This window comes from Sceloporus undulatus, chromosome 3, assembly GCF_019175285.1.
Source record: "Sceloporus undulatus isolate JIND9_A2432 ecotype Alabama chromosome 3, SceUnd_v1.1, whole genome shotgun sequence".
Taxonomy (NCBI): Eukaryota; Metazoa; Chordata; class Lepidosauria; order Squamata; family Phrynosomatidae; genus Sceloporus; species Sceloporus undulatus.
In genome coordinates this window covers 17967118-17992739 of record NC_056524.1, presented here as the reverse complement: position 1 = coordinate 17992739, position 25622 = coordinate 17967118, and the positions used below count along the sequence as shown (strand labels likewise).

Genomic DNA, 25622 nt, shown 5'->3' with positions numbered 1-25622 from the left:
GCTTTCGTAGACTTGAGCTTACTTTGTCAGATGCGTGTTTCGAGTGGAGAATCCAAAGACAGGCCTAGCTAAACCAGTTTGTGCATGAGACTGTCAATTCAAATTCAAAACCTTGTGAACACAAAACATTCCAATATACATTTATATGGTTATCTAGTTTCCTTGGTTTTATGCAACAGCCTTCCTCCTACCTTTATTTGCCAATGATCAACTTGTCATCTCATCTTTATACACAAGGTTGTGAACTAGAAAGTTACTGCTTAGCAAAGCAGAAGTTGCATTCAAGTCAACTGTGATTTTTTGTCTAGATTTACTCAGAGGAGGTGTACCAATGTTTTCCTCTTAAGCCAAGGGAGTATGACTTACCTAAGATCACCCAGTGGGTTTCCATGGCTCCATAAAAATGTAACTTTTTTGAGCTCTGGGCAAGAAGCCACCACTGAGAAGGTCTTGTCTGGTGCCCATCTGCCTTAGTGGTCATGCAGCAGATAATGCAAGAATTTGCACACAAACACATACAATGATGTGTTATACTGCTGCAGGACTTTCAGAATGGTGGCTTAGCTCTTTATCAGGATGCCACTCAGAGGCATTCAGTTTCACTGTCCTATTCTATTTATTTAATTTAGGGATGGGCAACTATGGGATGGGCAAATATCCCAGATATTTTGGAGTTCCAGCTCCTGTTATCTTTCATCACTGCAATGCTGGCTAGACTTGACAGGGACTATAAGGCACATGCACCTGGAGAGCCCCAGTTGCCCACTTTGAACCAGTGTAACTAAGCCCTGCCCTTAAACCTTCTTGGCTGGGTTCAAGAAGGTCACCTCATCTTTGTTCTGTCCTCTTTCCCTAGTTCCCAGCCCTTTGAGCATTGCATCTCATACCTGCCATGGAAACCACAATGACAGAGGACCACCCTGGTGCCAAAGACCACGAAAGGAATGTATTGGGCTCCTCAGTTGCTGACCTCATGAAATTGAACAGGCCTATCCCTCCGGTGAAACCTGAGGGACAAGAGCCAATGAGAGAGTATGGTCATTTAGAAGATCAAGAGATTAGGCTCATTAGTACCCATCACCTAACATGGCCACTGGTCATGCTGGATGGAGGATTGAGGTTGCTGTAGTCCCAAAAAGTAACATTTCCAAATTCTGGCTCATTGATGGACATTGAAGGTTATGGACCCAGATGTTCTTTTTTATTTACCTACAAGTGAGACTCATAACAAAATCTTGTAGGGCAATTGGAGCCTGACAGCTGCCCATGAAAATTATATACTGGTACAGGACTTGGAGCTAAGGTACAACTTCCTTGAGTAAGGATTTTCCCAGGATGGGACTCTAAAGACTTCCCCAAACCCAGATTATCCCAGATACCCAGACTGAAATGGGGTATTTTAGGCCACTGAGATGCTATTCAATAAACGAATACAATTATTCACAAAGCAGAGCAGTTGAGACCTTAGAAGCTGAATTTCTAAAAATCTGTTTCACTTTTATTTTAAAAACCTTTCATTTAGGCTGACCTAAAGCTAAGCAGGCAATTTCCTACAAAGAGCTTTGAGGAAAAAGGGTGAGCTGGGCTTGGAAGATGATTCCACTTACCAGACATAAAACATAGGGTGATGGTAAGGGTGGGCCATGTTATTTTCTTTGATGGTGGCAAGGTTGTGAGGCACAGGGTTCCAAAGATCACAGACCCATAGCAAGCCACAGCAGAGATCAACATGAAAACTATAGAGAAGACAATATAGGCTAGAAGGGGGGGGGAGAGGAGGAAAAAAGAAAGAGGAAACTTGTGAACTTCATTGTTCTATCTCTCTGTTCCAATGTGGGCAATCTGTGGCCCTTGGGCTATTTGCTGACCATAGCAAAATTCCACGTGACTACATTGATACCAAAATCAGTGGATGCTCAACTCCCAGTAAATGTAATGGCCTAATAAAAATGGTGCCCCTTATTTAAAATGGCAAAATCAAGGTTTGTCTTTTGTAATTTATATTTTTTAAAAATATTTCCAAACTGGGGGCATTGAATCCTTGGATAAAACATCCGTACATACAGAGGGCCTGTTTAAAGTTGGCTTTAAATTGGTTAAATTGTTTTAAAATAGTTGAGAATCATAAGCTGAGGTCAAAGGGGGAAGGTGGGAGGAGGACAGAGAACCTGGGGCACTTTGAAAGCAGCTGAAAAAGTGGGACAACAAAATAATAATCGGGATTGTCCCTGCCAATTCAGGATAGTTGGAAGGAATGGGTTCAGTGAGGTCTACTCTAGCTGAGCCTGATGTTGGATTAAGCCTCTGTCTAAGCAAGCATATAGTCTAAAAGGTTTTCTTGGATGGGACAAAGGGATCCTTTAGTAAAAACATGCATTGTGAAGAGGATTCCTTAGAACTGGAGTGCTTAAAAACCAATACCCAATATAACTGAGCTGCTAGCAAAGGTTCCCTTTGAAAAGATGTTCTTTTTTCTTGAAATCTTAGACACTGGCTGGCAGATGAACCAAGCAAAACTATAGAATTACTTGTGGAAGAGCCATATCTCAAAGACAGACAAAGGGCAGTTTACTGTGAAGGCAGATACAGGATTTTAAGAACAATTCTAACAAGCTTTCCACCTATACTCATCAATGTTCTTTGCTTTTGAATCATATGTGTATGATTTCTGAGAAATATATACACTGCCTCAGTATCCACTATTTTTTTAAAAATCCATGAATTCAACCATTCATGGCTTGAAAATATTAAAATAAATGCCAATAAGCAAAACTCGATTTTATAGAAGTGACACCATTGTAGTCAATGAGACTTGAAGATCCACAGATTTTGGTTTCTGAAACCAAAGCCTAGCAGATACCAAGCAACTGCAGTAAGATGGACACAAAAGGCAAAAGTAGGAGACGAAAGTAACTGGGACGTTTTGAAAGCAGTTGAAAAACATGGGAGGACAGAGGATTCACCTCAATTGTTCCTACCAAATTAGAACAGTTGAGTACACATGCCAATAGGGAGTTAGTGCTAGCAAATCTCTCTGTCATGCTATTCTGTTTATATATGTGAAGGGCTGTATCTTGTAGTATGAGTCTATCCAGGCGCTATCATCTTTGGGGGGAGGCTTCCTTGGCCCCACTCATTTTGCATTTTGTTTGGTGGGGAAAGGGGGAAAGAGCTTCCCAGAACTCTCTCCCTCCGGAGGCCAGGATGGCTCCCTCCTTGCTGTCTTTCTGGCTGCAAGAACCAAGTGCTGGGTCTGTTAGTAGTGTGCTGTTTTGCTGATCCAAATGAATACTGAGCATTTGCAACTGTCTGAGATTTAATGCTTGTAAACTCCTTGAATCCTAGTATTGGGGAAAAGTTGGACTATAATAAAATAATAAGGATGGAGGTGATGCTTGCTATGATAACATTAGCAGTAGGGTGTATCTACATTAGGAGTTCCCAACCTAGGGGTCGTGACCCCTTCGGGGGTCGATCAACCCTTTCTCAGAGGTTGTCAGGTTCGGACTCGCCCCTCTGCCCCCTCCTCCACACAGCTGCTGCCACCGCTTCCCCTCCTCCACACAGAGGCCGCTGCCACCGCCACCGCACAGGGCTGGGGCTGCCTCCTCCTCCTCCTCCTCCTGCTTGCTGCCCCTAGCGCCATTGAGCAGGGTTGCCGCACCCCCACTGCCTCCTCCTCCCCCCCTCCGCCTCCTCCTCCATGTGGCCGCCACTGCCACTGTGCGGGGCTGCCACTGCCGCCGCTATTGCAGCAGCTGGGGAAGCCCCATGTGACGGTGGCAGCAGAATCCCCATGTGACTCCGTCGATGTCGGCGGCAGGCCAGAGTTGGCCTGGCCAGCGCTGGAGGAGAAGGAGGTGGCAGAGCTTCCAGTGGCCTTTGCGGCCGGAAGTCCCGCCCCTTCTTCTGGCCGGCAGCCTCCCTGATTGGTTGGGAGGCTGGGAATGGGTGGGACTTCTGGCCACAAAGGCCACTGGGGCTTGTAGGTGGCCGGAGGTCCCGCCCCTTCCTGGCCTCCCAACCAATCGGGGGGGCGCTGGGCGGGACTTCCTGACGCAGAGAGAGTGGCGGCCCAACAAAGGTTGGGAGCTGCTGATCTACAGTGTAGAAATATTGCAGTTAGATACCACTGTAAGTGCTGTATTCTATCCTATAGAATGCTGTGATTTTTAGTTTTACATGGTCTTTAACATTCCCTGCCAAAGAACGCTGATGCTTCACAAAACTAAAAATCCCAGGATTCTGTAGGATGGTTAATATGTGGAATAACAACTTTACCAGAGCGATTGACATGATCGCTCCCAAGCATCCTTTCCAACCTGCTCAAAATCGTAACCCATGGTATACAGAAGATCTTAGACAAATGAAGCAGGCTGGACAACGGCTAGAGCGCCAATGGAAGAGAACTCAACTCATATCCGATAAGACACTTCATTCGACCTTTCTTAGGTCCTATCAAGTGGCGATAGATGCAGCTAAGAAGTCCTTCAATTCTGCATCTATCGCGTCTGCAAAATCTCGTCCAGCTGAACTGTTCAGGGTAGTGAGGAACCTAACCCAACTACCTCCTACCCAGAACCCATTATTAGATTCTTCTGAAGCCTGCTGTGATGCTTTTAATGATCATTTTGCAGATAAAATCTCTCGGATAAGAGCTGATTTGGATGCCAATTTGAGGACAGAGACAACTAGAGAGGCATCCAGTGCCTCCGCCATTACTGTTAGACTGGATCAATTTGAGTCGGTAAGTACTGAGGATGTGGACAAGCTTCTCTGTAGTTTGAAAAAGACGACTTGTCCTCTCGACCCTTGCCCAACCTGGCTGGCTATCCAGGGGGGAGAAAAAATCATGGAGATGCTGAAAAACATAATTAATGCATCCCTCAGGGAAGGCTCCCTGCCTCCCTGTCTCAAGGAGGCAGTAGTTAGACCACTCTTAAAAAAGCCCTCCCTGGACCCCCTGGATAGAAATAACTACAGACCAGTCTCACTACTACCATTTTTGAGCAAGGTGATTGAGAGAGCGGTCGCCAATCAACTACAAGCAGTCTTGGATGAAACGGATTTTCTGGATCCATTTCAAACCGGATTCAGGACGGGATACAGAGTGGAGACTGCCATGGTCGCCTTAGTCGATGATCTTCGTCTGGGCATCAACAGGGGAAGTGTGACCCTGCTGGTGCTCTTGAACATCTCAGCGGCCTTCAATACCATTGACCATGGTATCCTTCTGGAACGCCTGAGAGAGTTGGGTATTGAAGGCACTGCATTGCAGTGGTTCTGATCCTACCTCTCGGGCAGGTTCCAGATGGTATCACTTGGGGACAGCTGTTCGGCCAAGAGGGAGCTCAAATTGGGGGTCCCTCAAGGTGCGATTCTGTCCCCAATGCTATTCAACATTTACATGAAGCCGCTGGGAGAGATCATCCGGAGACATGGGGTGGGGTGTTATCAGTACGCTGATGACACCCAAATATACTTCTCTATGTCTCGGACTGAAGCAGTGACTAAGGATGGCATCTCTCCTCTGAATGCCTGTCTTGGGGCGGTAATGGACTGGATGAGGGAAAACCGACTCAGGCTGAATCCACGTAAGATGGAGGTACTTGCTATAGGAACCCTGAATCCAGGAATGGAGTTGTGTCAGCCAGTTCTGGATGGGGTCACACTTCCCCTGAAGGATTCTGTTTGCAGCTTGGAGGTGCTTCTTGACTCGTCGCTCCAACTGACAGCTCAGGTGGATGCGACAGTCAAGAGCGCCTGCTATCACCTTCGTCTGATACGCCAACTGCTCCTCTTCCTGGAGCCGAGGGACCTGGAAGCAGTAGTACATGCACTGGTAACCTCTCGGTTGGACTTCTGTAATGCGCTCTACTTGGGGCTACCCTTGTGCCAAGTTCGGAAACTTCAGCTGGTACAAAATATGGCAGCCAGATTGATCATGGGAACTTCTAGGAATGACCATATAACACCGGTCTTGAAGTCCCTGCACTGGCTGCCTATTAGTTTCTGGGCAAAGTACAAGGTGTTGGTGATTACCTTTAAAGCCCTACATGGCTTGGGCCCAGAGTACTTGAGGGAACGCCTTCTTCCCTATTGTCCATCCTGCACACTAAGGTCCTCTGGAAGAAATCTACTACAGCCAAAAAAAATCTAGGCTAACATCAGTTTCCCAGAGGGCCTTCTCTACTACTGCTCCTAAACTACGGAACGACCTGCCGGAGGAGATTCGTCACACTTCCACTCTGGTAGCTTTTAAGAAAGCACTCAAGACGGATCTCTTCCGGCAGGCCTTTCCAACTTAGTTACCCTCCCCAGATATAGAGATATTTGTCCCCTCATCTGTCTATTTCCCCCCGCCAATATTTCTGCCTATTTTTTGTTTGTTCAATGTTTTTAATGTTTTAATGTTTTAATATTATTACTGTTTAGTTCTGTTTTAGTACTGGAAATGGAGGGGTGTGTGGTAGGTCTAGGGTTTGATTTTTTAACTCTATTGTAATTTGTTGTATTTTATTGTTGTAACCCGCCCGGATTTTTCGTGATTGGGCAGGCTAGAAAAAAATCTATTATTATTGTTGTTGTTGTTGTTGTTGTTGTTGCAGTTAAAGTGGTGTCAAACTGCATTATTTTCACATTGAAGAAGCACCTGTAGTTATAATAGTAGTCTAGGGAGATTATCAGATGGCGGACAGGAGTGATTCCCATCCTTATCCCGTCCATGACAGCGATCACATGAAAGACATTCATAAGTTCATGCTGATCTTGTCATTAAACTGTTAGTGAAGTGGAATTGCATTCACATATTCTTCTGTTAATACAAAATGAAGGGCAAGTATGGGACAATTCCACTTCAGTGATGGGACAATGACAGGATAAATGCAAAGTCATGTGAAAGTCTTTCGCACAATTGCGGTCAATCACAGTTTAATGACATGACATTGATGGGATAAGCACAACATCGTATGAAAATCTTTTTGTGATCATGCTATAAGAACGGGACAAGGGTGGGATATTCCACATCTGATAATCTCCTAGGTTTCAAGCACCCATGTAGGTATCCTCCACAGACTCCTACACTGCCATCTCTTCATGGTTTTAAAATAATCCCAAGCTATCAAATACTATATCAACAGAGTTCTGGCAGATGCTAAGACTGTGTATGGCTCCAGTGGTTCACTGTGTGCCCGTCATCCAAGGACCAGCCTAATTCAGCGCAGACCTTTTCAACAGAAGGCTCTCCACTAGATGATGACATGGTCACAGCAACTCTGAACATGATGGCATGCCATACTTGCAATCTCCATCAATGGAAGCACTACCTGCACCAGGATAATCATGTCTTCGAGGTCCTGTATATACTCATGTATAAGTCTAGAAATTTAGGTTAAAAAATTAACCCAAAAATACTGAGCTGACTTAGCCATGAGTCAATGTAAGGGCTGTATCTTAACTCTTATTTAAAAGAAGGAACTGTTTCCTGATTAAAGGCCAGAGTATAATCTGTCCTGGAAGCACCAACCTCCTCTAATCTCTCATCCATGCAGCCTTAAAAGTGAGCACAAACAGTTATGTCTGCTGGAATTTTGTAAGTTCTTTGGCATTGTTTTCCTTTGCTTCATCCTTTTCTACATGACCCTAGGTTTTCCATCAACTTATCCATGGGTCATATCAAAATCCAAAACTTGTCCTCAACTTATACATGAGGTCGATTTGTAGCCAAGTATATACGGTATATATAATACATTGTTTAAAATAATTGCAAAGTAGATCCAGTGGTCTGCACAGAAGTCTACTGATGTGTTGGTGACACACAGGCTATAGCCAATACAGTCCTTCCACATCCTCCCTATTCAAGTTGCACAACTTCAAAAATTGCAGAACCACTTTCCCCCTCCAGTATTTACCCCAGGAGAGGTCCCTCCTCAAGAACTGAGCACTATTAAGTTGCCCCTTTGAATGCTATATCTATGTGGAGTAACCCCTACAACTTCTCATGACAAAAACAATATCTGGATATTTTACAGTGCCTTTTGTCTTTGTATGTTTGGAGAATTTATGATTCTTACATGGCATATAGACCAGAGGGGCACATTTTCCCAGCTGGCAGTCCTTCCAAAGTCCTCGGAACACAAAAAGCCCCCGGATAAATCTCTTGACCCAATATTCTGTTGAGATTGCTATCATCACCAGACAAGTAGCCAGGCAAGAGAGCATGATGCCACCCAAACGGAGATGCCCAATGAGTTTTAGGTCCTTGACCCACACAACTGGACGCCAGTTAGAAATAACCAAAATGCAGCGGTCCACAACAGTGGAGCAATCAAGGCAGTTAAAACAACCAACCATTCTCTTCAGCCCTAAGGAATCCAGGGAAGGCATGGACTACATGTTCCCTGGGGCTTCCTTTTAGATTGCTGGAATTATCCCAAAGACTACTGATGAAAGAAGGGATGCCACAGTTCCCATAGTGACTCCAGTATTCTGGAATCCCTTTGGATTCCTGGCTATGCGTCTTCCACTTTCCATGTGAAACAGCCCTTTAGAAAACTCCATACAAATTACTAGTTTGCAGATTTAAAAAGTAATGAATTACTACTCCTAATCAATAAGCTGAATCCCAACTTGGTGAAAAAAGGCAAAGTATAAATAAAGATAATAGTAATAGCAATAATAGCAATAATAATAGCAGCAGCCTCATCCTTTTGCTGCTGCTTTTGTGACTACAGGGCTATACAGATGGGTGGCATGCAGCTGCCCTTTTCGCCCCAGATCCGTGCCACGGCAACTGCACGCAGCAGCACCAATCTGGTCCCTGAAGGGAGCAAAAAGAAGCTGCAAAAAGCGCACTGGTGCACCATGATGATGCCCCTTCAATGCTGTGCCTTTTGGGTGCAGTACTAGAGGTGCGTCATTATGGTGCATGCAGTCTAGAAGTGTGTGTGCCAAAATGGCACCCAGGTGTCATTGTTAGGGTTTGGAGTGTGTGGATGCTCAGCCCTCACCCCGCCCACAGGCCACACAAAGTGCCGATCTGTATAGCCCCTGACCTTGGCTACCTCGATTCATTTTTTTTTAATTTTTAAATTTTATTGATTAAAAACACAAAACAAAACAAAAAAATATATAATACCATTACTTATCACTTATCACATATATACCATTTGCACTCTAAATCAGTTCTATTTTATCTTTCACTTCCTTAGGCTAACACACAAAGTCCCTCCATTCCTATCCTATCTCTTATACAGTAACTAACTCTCATTGTATGAATTAACTATTGCCCATTAGATCTATAAGTAATGATAATAGTACTTAGATGTAATCTTTACACCAATTCTGTTCTACTCATTCAGTCACTTAGTGTTCCTTTATCTCTATACACTTCTCTATCAGAGCTTGAATGATTTGCATTCTCTTTTCATGTTTCTTATATATTCCTTCCATGGATTCCAAACCTCATAATATCTATCTAATGTCTCATTACTTAATAACGTGGTTAATTTTTGCATCTCACAGATTTCCATTATCTTTAATTTAATTCATTTTTAACTTTAACAGTAGCCTCAAATACTTTGCCCTTGAGCTCCTGACTCATGAAGAGGGCCCTCCGCTGACATCCATCCCTCCTGCTTCCTCGAAAAACACCAAACCGTTAACCGTTTGTAATGGACCGCCATGATGACATCCAGCCCAATGAGGAGACAGTTTGCTGAGTGACGCAAGGAAGCAAGGGAATTCTGGGAACTGTAGTTTTGCGAGACTATTTAGCCTTCTCTGTAAATGGTGCCATAATTAAACTACAATGTCCCAGGATCCCCCTTGGTCTGAGCCAGGGAAGTTAAAGCGGTCTCAAACTGGATTATTTCTGCAGTGTGTTTTGGACACTTCCATTAGTTTGATTTTCAAAGAATTTGAAATATTTAAGTCGAAAGAGAAACAGGAATTATTTAATTAAAGATACAGTAACCCACCAATGTTTCAATAACAAATGTAGTCCCGAGGCAGTTTTTGTGGCCTATGACACCCAAATGCCCTTTTTCTCGTCTCTTTTAGACGCCAACAGCAGCAACAGTTCACCTTTTAAACTAGTTGCAGCCCCCTGCACTTCTTTAGTATTGAGAAATATCAATTTTTCAAATTCAAAAAGGGACCCCTGTGTTTGGAAGGGGGGCATTTTTGGCAGTCCATGTCCCGCCAGTGTCCCAGGGCAGACAACTGGACCCTGAACCTTACAAAGTTGCCCACCCTGATCTATGGGCATGTGATATACAATGCAACCATTTTCAAAAGCAGCTCAATCAACCTTCTTCAGAGCAAAGAAATTACTTGGTTGTTCTGGACTCAAGTAGTGATGGGTCTCTCCCTCCCTCTAGGGTTGCCATAACCCTCCTGCCGGCGGGACATTCCCGGTTTTTCACCACCAGGGGGCCTCCCTGCACGGTTTCCTCCTTGACTCCCGAATCTGGTGACTTTCACACCAAAATGGGTACTTTTCAGAGCCTTTGGTGTGATTTTGGTGGTTGGTTTTAATGATAATTTTGAGAGTTGAAATAAGTTCCTATTATTTTTATTCAATTAGGGCTACATTTTATTGCCATATTAACATTACAGGGACTTTTCAGGGATTTTGACTGACTATTTGGTGAGATATGGGGGGGGGGATTTGGTGAGTTTTGGCCAAACGTTTGGGGAATTATCTTCGAGGCTTGTTGGCAACAGGACTCTCAGGTTGCCAGACTCAGGAAGAGCTGGAGCTCCTCCTCTATTTGGTCCCCAAGGCAGCAGGGGGGAGAGGACCATTTCCTTCGGCACTGAGGCGAGGATGAGGAGGAGGAGGAGGAGGAGGAGGAGGAGGTGTGTGGCCATTTTTAATATTTATTTTGCCCCTGTGTATTTTTTCTAACTTTGACTGCCAGGGCTCAATGCTCTGGAATTCTGGTGTCTGTGAGGCATTTGGCCTTCTCTGTCAGAGAGCTCTGGTGCCACAATAAACTACAATTCCCAGGATTCCATAGCACTGAGCCCTGGCAGTCAAAGCAGTGTGTTTTGGACACAGATATCCTCCTTTTGTGAGTTAATGAATGAATCCAGTCCCTAGCCTTTCTATCTCTCTCACACGCTGCAAGAGTAATAACCCACTTTGAGACTGCTTTAACTCAATGGTAGGGAATCCTGGGAATGCTAGTGTTTGGGAGACATTGAGACTTCTCTGTCAGAGGCTCTGAGGCCACAATAGACTACAATTCCCAGGATTCCCCAGCACTGAGCAGTCTCAAACTGGACCATTTCCTCAGTGTGGATGCACCTGGTGAATGGTGCATGCTGCTGCGCCACCGCACCCAAGCCTCAATATAATGGTGGCACTTAGTCTGGACCCCCCCCCCCTCTTAAAATCCTGACTACGTCCCTGCATCCATGGTTTGAGCTTCCACGGACGGCAAGCCCCAGCTTTCTGAATGGGCACTCGTCTGTGCAGTTACACAAGCAGGAACGAGTACCCATTGAGAAGAACAGGATTTAAGGTACTGTGTTTTTTACTATCTGCGAGGGGATCCGGAACAATGGATCCGCTGCAGATAGCAACGGCACACTGTATAGTCTTGTTAGAATTCAGTAGTATTTAGACTTTTTAAATTAAATTTTATGAAACATATAAAACATATACTTACATACATACAGTCAGACCTCTGTATCTTTATCCCCCCCCCCCCCCCCCGCAGATACCAAAATCTGTGCATGCTCAAGTCTCATTATTCTTAATGGCACTGTGGTCCTGGGCATGCATAGCCAGTAAGAAAAACAGGGGCTTACCATCCACAGATGGTTAAATCTGTGGATGGCAAGCCCGTCAATATGGAGGGCGGACTGTACACAGTTACATACTGGTTCTATCAATACTAACATCCAAATCAGTCTCCAAACTATCTTATCACCATCTGTCTTACAAACCCCCTTCAGTAGTATTGAGAATTGTTGATCACTAGCTGTCAGAAACACAATTACAGTATATTTAAACTGGTAATCTTTTTATCTGGATCCCTATGCTAGACGTACATCCTATATTCCCCCCACTTAACCAAATTATTCTGAGCCAATGGTCTACAATGCTATAAAGAAAAGAATTTTTTGTGTATTATTATTATTATTTTCCAGAAATTTTCAACCAAAGATATGAAAGGACATTGAAAAATGTAAATCAGTTTGGAACTGATTTGAATTGGCACCTGCATCTGAAGAACTTTGACATTTACTATGTATTCCTTCCGAGTCATTTCTGAATTACAGCGACCCTAAGGCAAACCTATCACAGGATTTTATTGGCAAGATTTGTTTGGAGGAAGTTTGCCTTTGCCTTCATCTGAAGCAGAGAGAGAATGACTTGCCTCAGGTCAGCCAGTGGAAATCCATGGGAAGCCCAGGTAGGGGTCATTCAGATGTTGTTTTTAGCACAAGGATGCAAATAAGCCAACTCATGCACTCCAGGTTTGTTGTTTACACTATTTTTTCAGCGGAACTGCATCTCTTCACATCTCTCCATGTTCTGTTGCTCAGACATGTTCGCCACCCTCTACAAGGATGCTGGCAACCGCTATAATAATAATAATAATAATTATTATTATTATTATTTTTATTTCTACCCCGCCTTTCCATAAGAAATGATCAAGGCGGCTTACAAAAGTTAAAAACATACAATGCGGGATAAAACAAAACAATATTGAGTTAACAACATAGCTACAAGAGATAAGAACAGGAATCAGTAAATTACATGTATCAAGGGCAGGAAAGGGGAAAATCAATTTAAAATAGTCCGAGGTCAAAAAGAAAGGGTACAAGGGCAGAGAAAAACAATTAAACTAAGGTGGGAAGGCCAACCGAAATAAATGGGTTTTTAGATTTTTCTTAAAAGAAGCCAATGAAGCGGCAGAGCAGAGCTCTACAGGGAGCTTATTCCAAAGGGAAGGGGCAGTGATGGCAAAAGCCCTCTGTGAGGTCCTCACAAAATGTGACCTAGGGACCTCCAACAGATTTGTCCCGGATGTACGAAGAGTGCGGGGCGGATTATATGGGGAGAGGCGGTCCTCCAAGTACCCTGGGCCCAAGCCATTTAGGGCTTTATAGGTCAAAACCAACACCTTGTATTGAGCTCGGAAGCGAATGGGCAGCCAGTGAAGATCTTTTAAAAAAGGTGTTATGTGGTCCGACCTGGAACTACCAGCGACCAACCTAGCAGCCATATTCTGCACCATTTGTAGCTTCCGGGTTTGGTACAAGGGTTGTTGCCCCATGTAGAGCGCGTTGCAGAAATCCAATCGAGAGGTTACCAAAGCATGTACAACAGTTTCAAGGTCCCCCCTGTTCAGGTAGGGACGCAGCTGGCGTATCAGCCGAAGCTGATAACAAGCACTCCTGACCGTCGCATCCACCTGAGATGTTAGCTGGAGCGACGAGTCAAGAAGCACTCCCAAGCTGCGCACCGAGTCCTTCAAGGGGAGCATGACCCCGTTCAGGACCGGGTGACAGATCTCACCACCAGAAACTGGGGAACCTATCACCAGTACTTCCGTTTTCCCTGGATTCACACTGAGTTTGTTCTCCCTCATCCAGCCCATTACCGATGCCAAGCAGGCATCTAGAGGAGAGATGCCGTCCTTAGTTACTGCGTCAGTCGGAGACACAGAGAAGACTATTTGGGTATCATCAGCGTACTGATAACACCGCGCCCCGTGTCTCCGGATGATCTCTCCCAGCGGTTTCATGTAAATGTTGAATAGCTATGAGAATCTCTCCCCAGCCAGAGAGAAAAGACACAGCCGGACATGCAGGGTTCAGTCCAGGTCTATTCACATCATTATTCACACTGCAGACGATGCAAATCTTTGGGGGAAAACTTGGGGAAAAACCCAATACCAATTATCCTGGTTTAGGTGGGCTTTTTGCCAGCCCCTGCCCCCACCTGAATCAGGTGCATTTCGGATGCATGTGAATAACAAATATTCAATCCAGATTATTTTCACCATCTGAATAACCTGGTGGTGTCATGGAAATCAATGAAAGAAACATGAAATTCTCAAGATGCCCACAAAGTAGCAACCCAGTGGCAACTACTGCTGGGATTATTTGTATTATGCTGTGTGTTTACTAGAAATGGTAGCATGAAATGCTGAAGTATGCAGTTGACAGGTTGGCCACAAGAAGGATAATTTAAAGCTGGAATAGTCACATATTCTGCTGCGTGACAGTACTTCAAAAAAGAAGAAAAAAGGTCCAGAAAAGCCTCTGCACCTAAAGGCAACAGAGGACACAGTCCATCAAGGCCTCCTCAATCTGAAGATAACAGATGTTCCTGAATGAAAAGGAAGGGTCTTAAATTCTGGTATATAAACTGTTAGCAGTATTAACCAAAAGAAGGACAGAGCTTGCATATGTATCTGGATGTAGGCATGCAGTCTACTTTGATGGAATAAATTTTTATACAAGGCAAACTGGCTGACAATTGTGTACAACTCAAATTCCATGTTGAATATTTGGCATGCAGTGTTTTCCAGCTCAATGTATTGGGCAGTCACAGGTGAAATGTAATCAAATTACAGTTGGACCTCTGTATTCGTAGGGGATCTGTTCTGGAACCCACCCACCCCTGCATATGCTAAAATCCACACATGCTCAGGTCTCATTAAAATTAATGGAGGCACGTTGTGCACCCTCTAGCACAGTCGCATGCATGCGCAGCCATTAACCAAAATGAGCTTGGCCTCCATGGATGGTTAAATCCATAGATGTTAAGTCTGCTGATAAGGAGGGCAGACTATTCAATAGCTGGCAAGTAGTGCCAGCAGTTGGTGATATTGTATAGCTGGTACCAGGGACGTAGCCAATGGGGGGGGGGGTCTGGGGGTCCGGACCCCCCTTCCATTAGAAAAATGAATGGTGTGTGCTGCTGCGCCGCCGCACTCAAGCCCCATTATAATGATGGCACTTAGTCTGGACCCCCCCCCTTCCTAAAATCCTAGCTACGTCCCTGCTGGTACCTAAAAGTAGTGGAATCTTTGGAGTGCAGGCTGCATGGGGTGACACCTGGTTGGGTCCTCCTCCCACTGGGTGTGTGTGTGTGTGTGTGAAAAGGGACAAACGAGAAGGGTGAGTGCCTTTTTGGCTGCTGCCCCTTCATTAACCTCTCTCCAACAGAGCTCCCTGCACCGAGTGACATCCGGAGTGGGAATGCCACTGCCTAAAACTATGTTTTAGAAAGATTTAGATGTTGCATATGGTTTGCATCAGGAGATACAAACAAGTCTAAAGCTGCAGCCCTATGCACCGGTCTCCACTCCCCCCCCCCCCCCCTGGGTCTGGCTCGGCCCTCTTCAGATGTATTGATAGATACTTTCTGCCAGCATGGTAATTGGCCAGGTTAGCTGAAGTTTTATAATCAAACATACCCGGGGAGGGCACCAGGTTGGGAAAAGCTGTTCCATATGCTTACCTGTCAGTAAGGAGATGGGGTAGGATTAAACTTTAAAACACTCATATTGCAAGGTAAACCAGGTCTCTTGCAAATAAGGTGTGTGCCCTTCTGTTGCAGAAGCAGGTGTCTGTGCAGACTCAGGATGTGGTCCCAGAGTGATGCCTCTATATAGGCTACATGGACATTGGGATGTGGTGGCTCAATGGTTAAAACACCGACTGACAATTGCAAGTTTGGCAGATTGGCAGTTCAAGGCCCAAGTGCCACATGATGGAGTGGGTTCCCATCACTAGTCCCAACCTAGCAGTTTGAAAGCATGTAAACGTGCAAGTAGATAAATAGGTACCACTTTGGTGGGAAGGTAATAGTGTTCCATGCAGTCATGCTGGCTACATGAACACAGAGTTGTCTTTGACAATGCTGGCTCTTCAGTTTAGCAACAGAGATGAACATCACCCCCTACAGTTGGCTATAACTTGACAACCTTGTCTATGGAGAAACTCTTACCTTTTTTACATGGACATTGAATATGTATGTTTCAACACAAACCTGTATGTGTGAGAGAATACCAGAATTTGACCAGGAGCATTAGTAGGCCAGATCAGGCTTTGGGCTGAGCACTGAACTCTATCTGTATACATATCTACGAAAATTAGGCTTTTTGTTTGACCTAGCCTTCATTGGTTTGAAAGTATCTTTGGCATGGTGTGCAGATTGTAGAAGCATTTTTTTCTGCCTTCTGCCTTGCAGATTTGTAACAAATCATTAAGATGTGCCCCATCTCCATTCTGTTACAGTTTGGGTGACAGCATACCCCAATCATGTTATTACCACATTTTAATCACATTTTAATGACGCCTCCCGTGTGAAAGAGTCCATAGAGATGGGAAAGCTCTTGCTACCCTTTCAAACTGTACAAATGAGACTTTTGACAGAAAGAGCTGCTTCTGTCACAATGCCACTTGCATGTAGGGGAAAATACACTGTATTCTGGTTCACTGACCATGCTGCAAGCAGCAGTTAACTCTGGAGAGAACTTCAAGATGTTCTGGTGGTTTTGGCCAATTTCCTGGCATTGCTGCTGAACAATGGCCAGACAGAAGCACAGACATAGTGGCTATCGCCCATCAAGCTGCAATGAAAAGCAGGGTCAAAGTGGCCTCACCCAAGATGCCTTTTTCTCTGTTAGAGACTAAGAACAAGATTCAACATACAAAAGCTGGCTAGACTGGCAAATAAATCTTCAACTGCAATGATCGGACAGTGTCTTCATGGTCCAAGGCAGTAGACTAACTTGAGAGGAGCAGCTCCTCATTACCAAATGACAGTTCGTGAGGAAAATCAATTATGTGGCTGCATCCACACTACAGAAAGAATCCAGTTTGACCCCACTTTAACTGCCATGGCTCAATGCTATGGAAACAAATGACAGTTCCCAAAATTCCATAGCATTGAGCTATGGCAGTTAAAGCCTCTCTTCATAAAGCATGGTTTCCAGACCCTTAACCATTTTGGTGGCCCTCCTCTGCACTTGCTCCAGCTTGCCCACATCCTTTTTGAATTGTGGTGCCCAGAACTGGACACAGGATTCCAGATTAGGCTTAGCCAAAGCAGAATAGAGTGACACTATTACTTCTCTTGATTTAGATACTATACAGTTGGCCCTTCCCTTACGCGAGGGATCTGTTCCAGACCCCGCCGCATAAGGGAAAAACTGGGTAAACTCAAGCCCCATTAGAAACAATGGGACTTGTTCTCACAGCATGCACCTGGCGCATGCCCCATTGTTGCTTCTAAGGTGCGGGAGAAGCCTTTCCAGTGCAGCTTCCAGCATATGCTGGAAACCGTATATAGCATGCCCACATATGACACGGGCGCACTGTATTTCTATCAATGCAGCCTAGAATTGCATTGGCCTTTTTAGCTGCTGCATTACACTGTTGACTCATGTTCAACTTGTGGTCTACTTCTACATGGCATCCCTTCAGCTACAAGATGACTGACATATCACTGTGAGAGCCAGCACAATGTACTGTTTTTTAAATTAAATTTTATTGTACAAATATTAAAATAAACAAAAACTACATCTAAACAATGACAACATTAATGCTCAGTACTAGACATATCATAAAACACATAACATAACAGTAACATAAATCACCTCAGATAAGAAATTATGTTCCATATATACTGTTCCTTCACTTCCAAGATAACTTCTGTTAACCTGATTACTTAATTTAAAGAATGTCCCTTCTTGTTTATTCCTGCAAAAACCTCTAAGCTTCAATACATACAGTACCATAAATTCAGTAAACCTAATAGTACTACATACTCTTCTTTGATCCCTTTATACTTATATTGGACAATTTGTACCGACTTAAATTCTGCAGTATGTGTCCAAACAGTGCCATTCCTCTTTAATCTATCCATCTTTAAGAGCAACTGTCAAAATATCTAATCTTTTAACTTTCCTTAATTTAAGTATCCATTCATCTTCCAGTGGGATTTGAGCATTGTTCAAATACTTAGCATACAATATTCTTGCTAAAGTAACCATATATAATATTAAATGAGAGTATTTTTGTTTCACTCTTTGTTCTAATCTACAAGTCATATTAAACAAACAAACAAAAAATCAAGGGGTCAAAAGGGATATCTATATTTAATATCACTATCATAGGTTTTTGAATATTCCTCCAATATTTTTTGGCTTTTTCACATTTCCACCAAAGGTGGGAAAATGTCCCATCTTGTTTCATACATTTCCAACACTTGGTGCTACCATTATGCACGGTGTACTGGTTTGAGTGTTGGACTATGACTCTGGAGGCCAGGTTTGATTCCTGGCTCAGCCATGTAAACCCACTGGGTGAACTAGGACAAGTCACATGCTCTCAGTCTCAGAAGGAGGCAAAGGCAAGTACTCACCCTCAGGCCAATCTCAACCCATGAAGATGTATATAGATGATACATCTTCAAGATTCCCTGTCCTCCACTGCTCTGCTCAGTTCCTGCAAATTCATACCCGTGACCTATTTTACAGAGTCCATCCACCTAACATGTGAACTCCCTCTCTTTCTGCTTCCCTCCACCTTTCCTAGCATTTCCCCCCCAATGAATCATGCCTTCTATTATGTGGCCAAAGTACAACAGCCTACATTTTGTCTTCTTGGCTTCCAGGATGATTTCTGCTTTGATCTGTTCTAAGACCCATTTGTTTGACTTCTTGACTGTCTGTGGTATCCTCAGCACTTTTTTCCAGCACCACATCTCAAATGAATTAATTTTCTTCCTATCTTGTTTCTTAACTGTCCACCTCTCACATCCATACATGGTAATAGGGAAGACAAGGGCTTGTACAATTCTAACTGTTGTGTTCAATTGTCTAGTTTTACATTTTAGGATTTTTTCTAGTTCTTTCATAGCTGCCTTTCCCATTCTTAGTCTTCTTATGATTTCATGACTGCAGTCCCCACTCTAACCAATGTTTGAGAACTATTTTACTATTCCTATTTCCTTATTGTCTAGGTTGAAGTTGTGTAAATTGTTCACAGTCATTATCTCTGTTTTTTTAAAAGTTAAACAAAAACCTTTCCTTTGTACGTTCTTCCTTGAACTTCCTTCGTAGTTGCTCTAGGTCTGTGATGTTTTTTGCTAGTATTATTATGTTGTCTATATATATGGTTGCCATAACTGAGGACCTCCAAACTGGGACAAATGTAGGACAAATGTAGGGCAACATTTTCAAATGTAAAATTGAGGTTTTTTTAAAAAAATGTTAATATAAATGCATGTTTTTAGGCATGATCAAAATGGAGGACAGTTTGGCATTATTCTTAGACAGATGGCAGAAATGTACTTGCCCTCGGGTTCAACTTTACTTCTCAGAAGTGTGTACTTGGGCAAGGGACTGTGATTTTTCTTCACTGCGCATGAGTTTGTAAAAATCACAGCAAGTTACATTGGCTGTGCCTCAGAGGCTTGTTGATATCAATATCATGATCATCATGATCATGATCATGATCATGATCATCATCACCACCACCACCACCACTATAATTGGCCAAGAAAGGCAGACTGGTTAGCATTCAAAGCACCATAAATACACAAAAAATGCACTTGCATATATTTAATAATAAAAAATAATGAAAAAATAAATAAAAAACAAGGCAGGGGTGTATATATTTGATAATAAAAATTAATGTAATAAAATAAAAAACAAGCAATAATAAAAATTAATAAAATAAAACAAAAACAAGCAATAATAAAAATTAATAAAATAAAAAATAAAAAGCAATAATAAAAATTTAAAAAATTAAATAAAATAAGTATTTTATATTTTTAAATATAATTTAAAAACCCCAAAATACCAAGGCAGACCTAATGGCCACTGACTCAGCTTTTCTCCTCCTCCTCCTCCTCCTCTGGCCCAATTCTGCCCTGGCCTTCAGGCACCCTTCCTCTGGCTCCCTCCTCCTCCTCCTCCTCCTCCTCCTCCTCCTCCTCCTCCTCGTTCTCCTCCTCCTCTCCCCCTCCTCCTTCTTATGATGGCTGGCGCGTACGCGCGGAGGGAAGCAGGGCAGGCGTGCGCATGCGGAGGAAAGCGGGGCAGATGCGCGCGCGTGCAGAGGACAGTGGAGCAGGCGCGTGCGCGCGGAGGGAATCGGGGCAGGCGCGCGCGCGTGGAGGGAAGTGGGGCAGGCAGGCACGCGCACGCAGAGGGAAGTGGGGGAGGCGCGCGTGCTGCCACTGGCCCCTGCTGAGGCCTGGGCGGCGCACAAGCCCTCACAGTGGGGGCGCGGTGGCGGCGGCGCTTCTGCCGCCGAGGAAGAGGAGAAAGGCGGAGCCGGAGGAGGAGGTGGGTTGGTGCCACAGCAGCCGCATTAGCGGCAGCAGCAATGGCCGGAGCGGGCCCCCAAACCGGGAACAAGGCACAGGTGGGGGCCCAAACCGGACCAGGACCGGGAGGGGCCCCCCAAAACTGTGATTGTCACGGGGGCTACCGGGTTATGGCAACCCTATCTATATACCTTAGATTGTTGATATTGCCTCACCCCAACCTTGCTTTGAGTTTGAATTAAATTAAATTAAAGGGCACATACAACCAAATAAATAAATAAACAAATAAAAAATTGATGATATTCCTTCCTCCTGTTTTCACTCTTCCTTCTTCGATGTTCAAGCCTGCTTTTCGTATAATATGTTCTAAATGCAAGTTGAACAAATAGGGTGAAAGTATGCAGCCTTGCCTTTGTCAGTTGGGAACCATTCTATTTTTCCGTGTTCTGTTCTGACATTAGCCTCTTGTCTTAAGTACAGATTCCTCATCAGGACTATCAGATGTATTGGCACTCCCATGTCTTTAAGGGCATTCCACAGCCTTTCATGATCTATGCAGTCAAAGACTTTGCTATAGTCTATAAAACACATGCTGATTTTCTTTTGGAATTCCTTGGTGCACTTCATTAGCCGCCACATGTTTGTAATGTGGTCTCTAGTGCCTCTTCCTTTCCTGAACCCCACTTGAAACGCTGGGATTTCTCTCTCCATGGGATTTTGCCTTAGGGTCATCATAGGCCAGAAATGACTTGAAGGAACACAGCAACAACAACAACATCCATGTGGTTGCCAGCTTTTAACACTTGCCTTGTTTCTTGCCCTGCTTCTCTAAGCACTGCACCTTAATATCCCTGTGGTTGCAAGCTTTTAATACTTGCCCGGCTCTACTTTGCTGTTATTTCCCAGAAGCCCCCCAGATATTTTAGCAGACAAAGATGTACCTTGGCATATAGATAAAAGGGGGCAGCCAAAATTTTGCCTGCTAAGTAGCTGCATGTGAGGCCTTTACTCTGTTCTCATCCTTCTTGATCTGTCTGCAGCCTTTGACACCGTTGATCACTGTCTTCTAGTTGATACACATTCTGACCTTGGGTTCTCAGACTCTGTTCTTGACTGGTTTAGATCTTATTTGTCAGGACGATCTTTTGCAGTGGTCACAGGTGGTCAAACTTCGTCCTCTGTTCTCTTATCTGTTGGGATACCCCAGGGCTCTGTTCTGGGTCCCCTTCTGTTTTCTCTCTACACACTGTCCTTAGGTAAACTCATTAGCTCTTTTGGTTTTTCCTACCATCTGTATGCCAATGACACCCAGTTGTAACTTTTCACCCCTGACCTTTCTCCAAGGCTTGAACAGCAAGTTTTGTCTTGTCTCACAGCTGTCTTGCAGTAGATGCGCCATCGGCGTTTGAAGCGCAACATGTCCAAGATGGAGCTTCTTGTCTTTCCTCCTAAGCCCACCCTTCAACTCTCCTTTTCTGTCTCTGTGGACAACATTTCTATTCAACCAGTCCAGCAAGCCTGCAGTCTTGGTTTTATCTTTGACTCTTCTCTGTTGTGTATCCCTCAGATCCAGACCACAGCCAAGGCTTGTAGATTCTTTTTGTACAATATTGCCAAAATCCGACCATTTCTCTCCGCCTCTACTGCCAAGATCCTGGTCCATGCTCTAGTGGTCACACAACTTGATTACTGTAACGTCCTCCTGGCTGGGCTTCCTCTTTCTCACCTCCGTCCTTTAATCTCTGTCCAGCATTCAGCTGCATGCATTATCACATCTGCCCACCGCTCTGACCATATCTCTCCTGTGTTGGCATCCCTTCACTGGCTCCCCCTCCCTTTACGCATTCAGTATAAGCTCCTGCTGTTGACGTTTAAAGCCCTCCATGGACTGGCCCCTCCTTACTTATCAGACCTTCTTTCTCCTCACCTTCCCACCAGGGCCCTCCATTCTGGTAGTCAAGGTCTGCTGTCCCAGCCCAGGATTTCCTCTGCCCCATCTCAGATTCGCCCCTTTTCACTCGCTGCCCCTCACTCCTGGAACCTTCTTCCCCCGCGAACAAGAGCCATCACTTCTTTAATCAGCTTCAAAATGGAGTTGAAGACCATCCTGTTCAGAGAAGCTTTCCCAGGCATTGCATAACTGTCACTTGCTATTTGATGTTCTTTTGTTGCCTGTTTTATTGAATCATTTCCTGTATTGCTATGTATTTTATATGTATTATCCTACTAGTGAGGCAGGCTAACTCCAACAGGCCTCCCTGGAAGAAGATTAACCATCCATTATGAAGCCAAGCCCTCCTTCCAGTCCACCTGCCTTGGTCCAGGCCTTGGAGGTAGAGAGGAACTGCTGGACCTCATCCCCTTCCCCTCCACCACTCTCTTCTCCTTTTGTCTCATGTCATTTTAGATTGTAAGCCTGAGGGCAGGGAACCGTCCAATTAAAAAGATTGTATGTACAGTGCTGTGTAAATTTACAGCGCTTTATAAATAAAGGTTAATAATAATAATAATAATAATAATAATAATAATAATAATAATAATGCTGGATATGTGTAGGTGCAGGGCTTGTTCTAAAAACATTTGCAACTCTCTCTAAATGTCTCCTGTTCTCAAGTGAGAAGCTCTTGGTGTAATGAAGCTGTTGGGTATGGCCAAATACTGTATCTGATGCCAACCTATTCTGAATGTGTGAGGCACAAGTCAAGATCCCTCTTTGGCTTATTCATTTGTACCTGCTGCTGTCAAAGTTAGAAAATTACTGTTCAGCACCCCAACCATTACATTTATAAACTAATACTTGCAAGTCAGTTCTTTCAAAAAGATTTCCCTCTGGTTGAATTTCTCAGCAATACAACCATTAGAAATAGAATTATTTATTACCTTGACTCTTAACAGAGATTATGTGGTACATCTCTGATTAATATCTCTCCACACACAACATATTTACAAACTCTATGGGGAGATGATGCAACCTACAAGCACAGACATGTCCACATTAAGTAACTGTCCCTGGGTTTTTTTAATGTTATTTTCCAGGCTACATAATTTTTCTTTCTAGATAAGCCAGAAGGGAAATTTGCACACCATTAAACATTAATTAAAGGCAATTTAACAAAATAAAATTGTGTTTAAACCTTTCTATAAAAGCAAATGCAACAGTTAATATAATGTGCATATGGTTTATTTCTAACACTGGTCTATACTAATTATAGTTATGCATAACGCAGACAATGAATGATAGACTCAAAAACACTTATTGGGTATTATGTACTATCCAAAACATATACTAGATGCAGCAAACATTGTGAATCAAATCTGACTACCTTGTCTATGTACCTTCACAGGGCTGATCCTAGATCACTGGTGTCGCAAGCAAAATTGTTTTTAAAGTCCTGTTATATATTATTTTGGTGTATAGTTTGCATGAGTAATTTGTCCCATTCATATATGCTGCTGAATTTGCCTGTACAAATATGATTATACAGTACAATGGAGATGGACCAGGCTTGTTTTCTGTTGCTTTAGAAGGCAAGACTACAACAAATGCACAAATATTTCAGGAAAGCAATTTTCATCTAAGCCAGTGGTTTTCAACCTTCCTAATGCCCACAGCTTGATAACTGATAGGTTTGCCATAAGTGGGAAACGACTTTGGCCGTTAGTCACAACAGCTATATGTTACTTCTGTGCTGGAAACCGAATACCTATAGCTGGTGAACATGAGCAGGAGCTGCTGTTGCACTCGTCCTGGTTATGGGCTTCCGAAAAGCCCCTATTTTGCCAATGAAAAACCAGAATGCCAGACTAGACTGGCCCTTTGTCTGGTCCAGCATGGCTCTTATTATGATACAAGTGTATAATGATTAATTTGCAAATACATGAAATATTTTAATTAATGCATGCATACATATACACTGTTCATAGACCAACCTCTAACAGATGTTCTCTGGGCATCTTACAAAAGTCAGTCAGGGCAGAAATATGCAAAAATGCTCATCCTAAAAAGCAAAGTACAGTATATTTTTCCCCCTGAAGGGAAAGCTTTACATATAATGGTTTATCTCTTCCACTTGAAGTTCTGACGGCATGTATGAGACTGTATTTTTTTCCCTGTCACATAAACCTTGGTGATGATCTTTGGTGATAACAGTATTTGCATTCCTTTTAACGTTTGATCTTCCTTATAGTAATTTCTGAGCTTCATCCAAGTGGGTGCTATTTGGGTGAGTTTTACAAAGGCTGCAATCATATCCTCATGTTTACCTGGGAGTGTCCCTATTGGACTCAGTAGGATTAGCATCTCAGTATACACAGAATTGGGTGGTGTTTAAAATTAATTTAACCATTTGAGCTTTGGTGGTAGTTGCTGCTGCTGTTATAAAATAATTTAATAAATAAATAAATAAATAAATAAAAATTTTATTTGTATACCGCCCTTCCCATGATCAGGGCGGTGAACAACAATCAAAACAGTACAATACATAGATCCAACAAGGTTATCAAAAACCAACAATACAAATACAGAACTATTAAAATCAATACTAAAAACCCCATCAGCCAGCTACCCTTGCTGTCAGAGGGGGGAGGCTAGCTGGAACTTATGTTGGGGAAAGCTGATCGAAACAGGAAGGTTTTCAACTCCCTCCTGAACTGGGCCAGGGAGGTGGCCGAGCGGAGCTCAATGGGCAGCGTATTCCAGAGGGTCGGGGCGATGATGGAATATGATCTCCTTGTTGTGGAAACTAATCTAGCCCCAGGGACCCTCAGTAGTTGCTGCCCAGATGTTCTGAGGGTGCGGGGCGGAATGTATGGGGAGAGACGGTCCTCAAGGTAACCTGGGCCCAAGCCATGTAGGGCTTTATAGGTTATAACCAACACCTTGTATTGCGCCCGGAAGCGAATGGGCAGCCAATGCAGATCTTTAAGTACAGGTGTAATATGACTGGCCCTGGAAGTACCAGTGACCAGTCTGGCTGCCATGTTCTGTACCATCTGTAGCTTCCGGGTATGGTACAAGGGTTGCCCCATGTAGAGCGCATTGCAGAAGTCCAATTGAAAGGTTACCAGAGCATGTACTACCGTTTCAAGGTCCCTCTGGGCCAGGTATGGGCGCAGCTGGCGAATAAGCCGAAGCTGATAACAGGTGCTCTTGACCGTCGCATTCACCTGAGCTGTAAGGTGAAGCGACGAGTCAAGAAGCACCCCCAGACTGCGCACGGAGTCCTTCACAGGGAGCGTGACCCCGTTCAGGACAGGTGGAACCACCGCCATTCCTGGACCAGGGGGACCTATCACAAGTACTTCCGTTTTCTCT

At 43.8% G+C, this 25622-nt stretch overlaps 1 protein-coding gene across 1 annotated transcript in view; it reads right to left on the bottom strand.

Moving 5' to 3' along the window:
• The window catches only part of LOC121927174, a 39249-nt gene that overhangs the window by 990 nt on the left and 12637 nt on the right, over window positions 1–25622 (bottom strand). Inside the window, exons 3-4 of the mRNA XM_042460788.1 lie at window positions 1608–1757; window positions 888–1007 (exon numbers count right to left, since the gene is read on the bottom strand). Coding sequence (XP_042316722.1) covers window positions 888–1007; window positions 1608–1757 — 270 coding nt within the window. The remainder of the gene's footprint in view (window positions 1–887; window positions 1008–1607; window positions 1758–25622) is intronic.